At 53.8% G+C, this 9,269-nt stretch overlaps 1 protein-coding gene across 1 annotated transcript; it reads right to left on the bottom strand.

Moving 5' to 3' along the window:
- Positions 1-1,288: 1,288 nt before the first annotated feature.
- Positions 1,289-8,655, bottom strand: LOC308609887 (pregnancy-associated glycoprotein 2-like; the record flags this gene model as incomplete). Its single annotated transcript, XM_081259165.1, has 8 exons — positions 1,289-1,592; positions 3,059-3,157; positions 3,245-3,380; positions 4,831-4,947; positions 5,869-6,062; positions 7,235-7,353; positions 7,448-7,565; positions 8,530-8,655. The coding sequence occupies 8 exons, from the start codon at positions 8,653-8,655 to the stop codon at positions 1,440-1,442; spliced, it is 1,062 nt and encodes a 353-aa protein (XP_081115291.1). The 3' UTR covers positions 1,289-1,439.
- Positions 8,656-9,269: the final 614 nt, after the last annotated feature.

The following is a 9,269-nucleotide window of genomic DNA, read 5'->3' as shown; positions in this document are numbered from 1 at the left end:
CTCTTTATCTGTCTCCATGAATCGGTGGTGGGTTGCTAACCCAGCCCCCTATCCCTGGGGTCCACCACAGCACCTGGCACATAGTAGGTGCTCAGTAAATTTGTCCTGAATGAAAAGATGAGGAAAGAAGGGAGTCGTCCCTTTCGCTGATTTGTCTTGCCCGAGTAAAGGCCCATGCTGTGCATTGCGTCGGGTGTGTTTTCCACCTTATTCTTTCCTGCTCCTTCTCTGATGTGGGTCTCCCTCCACCTCTGAGCCCTGCTGTCCCCAGCCTGGGCCTCTGCTTCCATGGCAGCTCGAACCAGTGGTTTGTAGCTCTGCCCCTGGAGGAAGCTCAGAAAGGCTGAAGGCTTAGTGCACCCTGGGGCCCCTTTACATGCGTGGCATCCTCCCCAGCAGCCTTGGAGGCCAAGGGAAGGAGCATGCTGGGCCCTGGAGGGGTGGGCATGGCTCAGGGATCCACACGGCCCGTCACTTGGGAAGTGGGACTGGAAAGGACACGGCAGGTGTGGGTGGCAGAGAGCTGGTGACTGGGGTGGGGGGACAAAGGGGAACCATCTCAGCTTGAAGGGGCTCACCCAGAACCCCCCTGGAGCAGAAGCCCACTGCTAAAGGTCCTCTGAGATGGGAAGGGTAGAATCCAGTTTTATTACCTGCTACCATCCTTCTGAAAGAGGAGGGGGCGGAGTTGGTGAGGCCATCACAAACTCTTCCACTGTCTAGAACACCCCCCCAACCCCGCCACTTCCTTGGGGGCTGCCTCGCCCCAGCTGCAGTCACGTGGTGCTGGAGGAGACTGACAATCACGTTGGGCAGGGCCACGTGATCAAGTAAAGCCAATCATAGTACCCCCAAGCCCCCCGCCAGGATGGTTGGTCCAGGGCTGGACATATGATCTGAGGTGGACCAATCAGAGCCCTCCTTGGTATCCTGAGGTTTCTCTGAGCTTCCTTCCTTAGGGATTACACGCGTTAGGGATATATGTGCAGAAGTGTGAGGGAGGATAGTTGTCAGACTAAGAGAAACAAAGATGAGAGACGGGAAAGCGTGAGGGAGAGAAAGAGGGAGCTGATGGATTCTGATTTCTTGGGTCCAGTCACTGAGATCTTTGCATCTGCTGTGGTTCCCGTGTCCCGGATCCCCAGTGTCCTTCCAGTAAGTCTCCCCTTTCCTTGAAGCCAGCTGGAGTTGGGCTCCTCTCACTTGTGGTTCAGACCAGGTTCTAGATCCTGCCTGATTATGATGCACCTCCCCGACCCAAAGAGAGGCACCCATTTGTATTAGCACCGTTGAGAATGGAAACTTTTATTCTTTGCTGAGAGTGGGGCTTCGCAGAGCACCAAACACAGTCCACCGCCATCCCTGGGTGGGAGTGCCCTGCGTGTGAGTGAGTGTGTGTTTGGAGGGGGCCTGACGGATTGCTGAAGCCGCCCCAGCCTTTACACTGCGGGAGCCAGGCCAACCCTGTTTTTTCCCCGATCGTAAACCGAGAAATACAGCCTCAGGAAGACGTCGCCCAGGATCCAGGTCTCCGACCGGCTCATGTTCTCTGTGCCCCCTGCAAAGCTGCTGAGGCAGAAGCCCCGACGGCTCTGGGGGAGACGGAAATGCACACCAGTGAGCCTGAGCCCTTACCTGCCACCCTCTCGGCATCCAGAGCCGGCAGCTTCTCGGTTTTATTTCCCTCCTTTGGTAAGAACCAAGAGGCTCTCTCAGCAGCTGCGGAAGTGGTGTGCCCATCCAAGACCAAGAACGGCCAAGACATGTGGTTGCCATGAGGGAGAGGGGCTGGGGGAGGGGAGGTCTGGGAGTTTGGGGTTAGCAGATACAAAGTACTATAGAGAGGATGGGTAAACAACAAGGCCCTACTGTAGAGCACAGGGAGCTCTATTCAAGAGCCCGTGATAAACTGTAGTGGAAAAGAATAAGAAAAAGAATACAAACACATGTATAACTGAGTCAGTTTGCTGTACAGCAGAAATTAACATTGTATATCAACTATACTTGAATAAAATTTTGAAAAAGAGAGCAAGAATGGCCTGTAATTCCCCTCCTACTGTGCTGTTTCTTTCCTTGTGACCCAGGCTCGCTGTTTTCTCTGCAGGGAATGCCTTTGCTTCTCCCTCTTCCCCACGACCCGTTCTTAGAGACTGTGCTCAGCCCCTCTAGGAAGCCTTCCTGGCCCCGCGCTCACCCTCGCTGGCCACTCCAGGCCGGGTTGGGTGACTTACCTTGGTGCTCCCCTTGTGTATAGCCCTCATCACTCTGATCTGTGCCCGGCACCCCTTGGCTCAGCCCCTGGGGGTGCCATTTGCATGGGGTCCAGTGTAGATTTGCCTCGACCCACGCAGGCCTCCTCGTGCCTCCATGAGGCTGGGGGTCTAGCATGACTGAAATTTCCTCTCTTCCTCAAAGCCTTCTTTGAGCCCAGCAGCCTCCTCTGAACTCCCAAAGGGAGCTGACATTAAGCCTCAACCCTGTGCAAGGGCCATGCAGTCACTGTGCACCCTTAATTCACGTGACCATGCAGCCTCCCCACAGTGGTGTCTGGTACCCCATCTCACAGAGTGGGAACTGGGGCTTAGCAAGGGGAAGTTGCAGGCGAGGACTAGGGTAACCATGTAACTTGTCATCCAAACTAAGACACTTTCGAGGTGGGAGGGAGACCGGTAACCATTGTGGTGGGACAACACACTGAGACTGTGCCCACCCGCCCCACTTGTCCCTTGGCCTACTGCAGGGGTTGCTAGAGCTGACTTTCCGTGTCCATCCATCTGAGGGCTCTGGTTGGACTGAAGCTCTTTGAGGGCAGAGGCCCTTCGTGCTCCCTTCTCCTCGTGCCTCGCACCAGGCCGGCACTGGGTGGTGGTCCATTATTTCAGGATGATGGAAGTCCCAGACCACCCCTTACTCTCAACTGGTTGTTTTTGTGGGAGGCACTGGCCCAGCCACAGGGGCTCCGTGGCATCTGCAATGGTGTGGCTTGGCCTGCAGAGGGCCCCCTCCTGCAAGCAGGAGCCCAAGGGTTCCTGCAATTCCACCAGGGTTGGCCCTTCACCTTTCTGATGTAGGCTTGAGAGGGCACTGGGTAGTCCTTGCCGTTGATGGTGAAGATGATAGCAGGCATGCGAGACAGAGAGGTACATGGAACCGCGAACTGTGAGGGAAAGAGGGAGAGGGGTCGGCCTAGGTGACCCCTGGTGTGTGGAGAGCTCCGGGGTGACCCTGTGGCATGACCCTTCACCTCTTGACCCTTGGCGCCGATGAGCGTCCGGATGATGGCGATCAGTCTAGTTGGGCCAACTAGGAATGAGGTCCCAGTATCCACAATGGCCTGGCAGCCGCGTAAACAACCAAGAATCAACCCGTTCATGGTGATGCTGGGAGATAATTGGACAACGTGGGCAGTAGGATCACTCGAAATCTTCCAGTTCGACTGCCCCCCTCCCTGAGTGTCTCCCTTCAGCTCATGCCCTGACTCTGTTTTCCTTTGCTCTGGTCACCTAACCTTCGCTGACTTCCTTTCAGTTCCTGAATGCATCAGGCTCTTTGGTGCCTCAGGGCCTTGGCATGTGCTGGTCGCCCTTCCTAGAAGACCCCCATCCCCTTTGTCTAGCTAATTTCTCCTCATCTTCCAGGTTCCAGCTCACTTGTCACTTTTTCAGGGAAGTCTTCCCCTCTGAGACTGGATCAGGCTCCTGTCTTGGTCACTCTCTGTAGACTCTTCCTCATTTCTAGCATGTACCGAAGTGGAAATTCATTATTATGTGTGTGACTCGTTTCATGTACGTCTGCCTTACTAGATGTTAAGGGCAAGTTGTAGCCTCAGTGTCTCTCTCAAGTGCCTAGCACACAGCCGATGCACAATGTATGTTTGTTGAATGAATGAATGAATGAAAAAATGGATGAGGAACAGCCAGAGCCCTGTATGTGCTGTGTGACCGATAATGGGTCAACCCACACAGTGAAGACGCAGGTTCTCCGGGGCAGCAGATGCTGAGAGCAGGGGTGTCGGAGACACAGGCTGCCCTGGGAGAGGTTGTCTCCCAGCATGGCCCACTCACACAGCTCAGACACTGAGGCCCCTGGCCAGGCGATGCCTGAGCTAGCCCAGGGAGCCTCCAAAGTACACGTAAGCTTTTGTCTGAGCGTATCACTCAGAATCCCGTCAATTATTGCCCCTTGTTCTCAGGTCACTCCTGGATCCCGGCTTCCTGATTCTCTCTGTCACAGCCCCTGCCCCACTGTGTGCCCGGGATGGGGGATGGCTATGGGTGGGGGGAGTGTCTCAAGAATGCGGCCAATCTCTCTCCACTGCCCGGGAGTTTCTCCCTAAGGAAACCAGTTTTCCTGGTTTGTCCAAGACTTTCCCTGTTTTGAAACTGGTAGTTTTGTGTAGTGAGAACTCCCTAGACAGTTGGTCAGCTTATCACAACCCTGTTCAAGCTGGTGAAATCCTCCCTGATCCTCTTTTTACTGCACTTTAGGGTCTTCAAACCGTGCTCCCTGCCTCACAGCGTGGTGGGTGCAGCCCTCTTGGGCTGCACACGTCTCTCTGAACCCTGTTCAGGACTGTGGTCAGAGCCCTGGTCAGGGGCCTGGGGTGATTATGAACCCATGGGTGGTGTGTGTATCTGTGTGTCTGTGTGTCTCTGTGTGTTTTTGTGTGTATCTGTGTGCCTGGGCATGTGTTTATACGTGTGTCTTTGAGGGTGGAGCAGATGTCTGTGTGTGTGACTGTGTGTCTGTGCGTTTATTTGTGTGTCTGCATGTGTCCGTGTGCACGTGTGGGAGCATCACTTGGGGTGGCCCTCAGAGGGAGAGGCTTACCGGTTTATGGTTATCTGCCAGTAGTGGGTTCGGGACACTGGTATCCACTGGAGCTTTCCTTTGTAGTACCTGTGGTCCACCCCGCCTAACATAAGCATGCTGCCATTCTCCTTCCGGCTAGGAGAGAAGGAAGAGGCAGGGCTCGTCGTAGGAGTATAACGGCAGGCACTGTCTCAGGGCTGTGCTTCTCCACCCATCCGAGGCACTATTAGGGTCCCCATTTTACAGAGACGGAAATTGAGGCCCGGAGGGATTGAGGACCTGTCCGAGGTCGGGCACCGACTAATGAGTGGCACAGAAGGGGTTCGAAGCTGGGCAGCCTGGCGGGGCCCCGACCACCCCCCCTTCTGAAGAGGGCCTGGTCCCCTCCAGCAGCCAGAGTGCTCAGAGATACCCTCAGAGGACACCGTGCCGGAGGGGTCTGGCTGCCCCCTCGCCTAGCCTGTCATTGTTCAGAAAAGCCGAGGCCCGAGGGCTCCAAGGGTGTGGGTTCAGGTTCACCCAGGGTTGGCTTCACCAGCATGTGTGACCTGTGCCATCCATGGGGCCTCACACTCAGCAGGGCCCTGCCCCCCTGCTATCCCTGTCTTGAAATTCCTAATACTTTTTGAACAAGAGGTCCCACGCTTTCATTTTGCAGTGGCGCCTGCGAATTGTGTAGCTGCTTCTGGGCTCCTGGTAAAATGTTAGTGAGGAGGACACATTCCCGCCATCCCTCTCCTTCCTCCCATAACAAATCCATCAGCACATCTTGTTACCTTTTCCTCCAACCTGTATCCTGACACCTTCCACTGCTCTCCCTCTTCCTTCACACCCCCTGGACCAATCTGCTGCCCCTGAGCCATGAGCATGGTTGTGTTCCCATAAAACTTTATTTACAAAATCCAGTGGCAGGGCCAGATGTGGCCCTGGCGCCATAGTTATCCCGGGCTAGACTGTCTCTCAGGAAACTTCTGGATCGGGTGGCTACAACTTTTCATGCAACTGAAAGCATCTTACAGCTGACTTAGAGAGAGGGCTTGTGCAGTTCAGACTTACGTGCTCAAGTAGAAGGCAAAGACAGCCTGAGGAATGAGGCTTCGTCTCTTCAGGGTGTCGAAGATGGGGGTGGTCCCTCGGATGGCGAGGCTGGGGTAGCCCATGCCCAGGATGCCATCAAAGGGTGCATCCTTCATCCCAAACTGTGACCGGCTCAGGCAAAATGGCTGGACCATGTCAATAAGTTTCCCGATCTGTGGGAGAGGAGAATGTTCCCACATAAAGGTTTGGGAAGTGGGGCTGGGACTGGGCTGGGATGGAGATGCCATGAGCACCACAGAGAAAAACTGAGGCCTGGCTGTGCCCTGGGTTGACCTTAGATGGTTAGACCATCTGGGACAGGAATTCAGGTTCCATTTGTGCTGGGCTGTGGCTTTTAACCAACACCTGCCCATCCTGCAAACACTATCTGAAGTGAGTCAAATTCGCCTCATGGCTTCTGTGCAGGTGGGGAAACTGAGGCTCAGGAGAGGACCAAATAGTTCCCACTTGAGGACAAAATGAATAGACAGCAGGATGGTCTTCTCTTTGGCATCACTATGACCTGATGACCGAAATGGACTGAATCCATTGCAGTGCATTGTGGATTTTGCATCCGCCCAGGAAGACAGAAGCCCATTTTACAATGTCCCTGCCAGGGTGCTTATGCAAATTCTGCCTGGGAAACACACTTTGGGGATGTGTGTGTGCATGTGCGTGTGTGTGTGTGACAGAGAGAGAGAGAGAGAGAGAACTCAGGCCCTTTGGGGGATGCAGGCCATACATTTTATTAGACACTCAAAGGCCCCCTCTTAGGGGCCCCCATTTATCAGGCCCCTCCCACATCTGTGGCCCCCTGCTTTCACTGTCTGGATTCCCAAAGCCCTCAGTTCCCCGCAACGGCCCAAGATAAGTTTTATCCTCTCCTCAAATACCGCACACCTGCATGAATCCTGACTGGCCAGCCCAGCTCCACTGTTTACGTGATGCATGAACTTGGCAAGGCCCTGGCTTTCTGCACCTTAGTTCCCTCATCTGTATAATGGAGCTAATAATGGAGCTGTATAATGGAGCTGCAGGAGTAAACGAGTTGTTACCATGAAAGTACCTGGTACAGCCTGAGGATATAAGGGTGGGTGCTTTTTTCTCCTATCTCCCTGCACCCGGCAAAATGAACCTTGAGCTGCTCATGGGCAAGGCAGTTGCAAATCCACACCCCAAGCCACTCTCTGGGTCAGCCATTCTGGGAGTTTGTGTGTCAGCAGGGACACTGTCTCCCCAGGGACACAACACTGTGGGGTGGGCGGCCAGCCACTAGGGGACTTTGGGAAAGACGGGCCCTCCCAGTTGGCCCTCCGTCTGTTTTGTAAGCTGCGGTTGCAGTTACCCGAACAGTGTCGTAGCCAAGAAATCCAACAATCCTCCCGGAGCCGTAGATGAGGTCGACGGGCCGGCCCGAGAGCCGGAAGGTGGTGGACGCGTGAGGGTTGAAGACCCTGTGTGTACCTGCGGACACAAGAGATGTGTGTCTGTCAGGTGCCAAGGACGGAGAAGGGGGTGGGAGGGGGAGTACAAGATGGGCGGGGGGGCAGGTACTCACGGCAGGGGGGACTGTAGCAGTAGATGGAGGGCACCCACAGGTCACCTGAGCCGGTGTCAAAGAGGACCCTGAACTGCTGAGGTGGCGTTCCAATGGTGATGTTGCCGACATAGGCTAGCTACAGGGGCCGGGGAGGGGTGGTGTGGTCAGACCTGGCTGCCCTGGCCGCCCTCGATTCCCGGAGTGCTGCTTCCCTCGATGTGTCCCGTGTCTCCTGAGATCACTTTCCAACCGCCCCACCTCACAGCCTCTGCTCAGACCCGTGCCTTCATTTGATTTTTTTCTTTTATTTCCTCCATGTGGGCTCTTAGTTCCCTGACCAGGGATCGAACCCGGTCCTCCTGCAGTGGAAGCGCAGAGTCTTAAGCACTGGACCTCGAGGCGAGTCCCTGCGCGTTCATTTGAGAAACTCTCCAGTCTCCCCTTTAAGGCCCAGCCTGTTTCTTTCTCCAGCTGGCCCTCCTAGGTCACCCCAGGCCACCTCCTCTAAACTCAGACCATGTCCTATCACCACCACGCTGCTGGCCCTTTTATGTGACATGTATTTACTCTTTGCCTATCACTCAGGCTGTCGTATGCATTCTTGACGAAGAGGCGAGACCTTTTTTTAAAATCAATAATAACCATAGTGTTAGATTTTTATGGCGTAACAGGCCATAGGGGCTCAGTAATTTTTACTGGTGTCCTTCTTGGATCTGCGGAGGCTGAACTTTGTCTGCCTGGGGTTTCAATCTTGATTTGCAGTTGGCTTTATCTTTTGATCAGACATGGCTCACCTTTCATCTGTAACTCAGGGGCTCACTTAGTTCAGGAGGAACAATCTCCCTCAAACTAATGACAGATCTTTGGCAAGAAATGGATGTTTACCTGCCACCTGGTCATTGCTGAGCCCAGTTACCACCGACCAAGAGTTGAGGATGAGAGTGCCCTCTTCTCTGGGAATGGGGTCGCTATTCCCCAGTGTTTCTGCTTCCTGCAGGAGCCCTAGCCCCACCACACCGCCTGGCGCCTCCAGATGAACCCCAGTGCCAGGCCAGAGCACCAGGGGGCGCTGTAGAGTGCCATCCGCCCAACACACTCACGTCCAGGTAGTTCCTCAGGGGATGAAGAGTCAATTTCGGGTAATAGGCGAGATTCTGGGATCGGTTGTCATTGTTCTTCTCCAGGAAGTTTGTCAGCAAGCTCTTTTCCCTGAGGGTTTCTCGCATGGTCTTCATCTTTGTTAGAGGGATTCTTTCACCGAGCATTGGGAAAAGGAAACAAAGAAGGGGCGGCAATCAGCTGTCTGTTATAGTATGACTGTCATACCTTGCATTGTAATGGCACTGTGTATATTCCAAGCATTTTTATAAGTGTCCTCTCATTATCAGGATGCCATGAAAAGACCATGACAAAGACCTATGTTTGAATACAGGTACTGTTGTGTAAACTTGGGTAAGCCATATGACCATTTGGAGTCTCAGTTTCCCCATCGGTAGGTAAAAAGGTAGAATATAACTCCCATCGCCCGTATAGAATGCTTTGGGTATTAAGTGAGGTGATGTATATAATGTACCTGATATGTAAGAAGTGTCAACAATGACAGCCATTCCCATTGCTATTGTCATCCCACTGTATCTATTTCTAAGGAGTTTTGGGAAGGAGTTCGAAGGGTATCATTATCCTCTTTTTAGAGGGAGGAATTTGAAATGCAGGGATTTGTGACTTGGCTGTGGTCACACTGCTTGTTTGAGGTAAATCAGCCTAGAAGTAGCCTCCCAGATCTTTCTCCAGGGTTCAAGCAGAAGAGAGGGGTGAGAGAGGAAGCCAGGAGATGGGGAAC

The sequence above is a fragment of the Mesoplodon bidens genome (genome assembly GCF_964165515.1).
Source record: "Mesoplodon bidens genome assembly, contig: HAP1_SCAFFOLD_1717, whole genome shotgun sequence".
In the NCBI taxonomy this organism is placed as follows: Eukaryota; Metazoa; Chordata; class Mammalia; order Artiodactyla; family Ziphiidae; genus Mesoplodon; species Mesoplodon bidens.
Note: the sequence above shows the minus strand (reverse complement) of the source record. Positions and strands in the feature narration are given on the sequence as shown.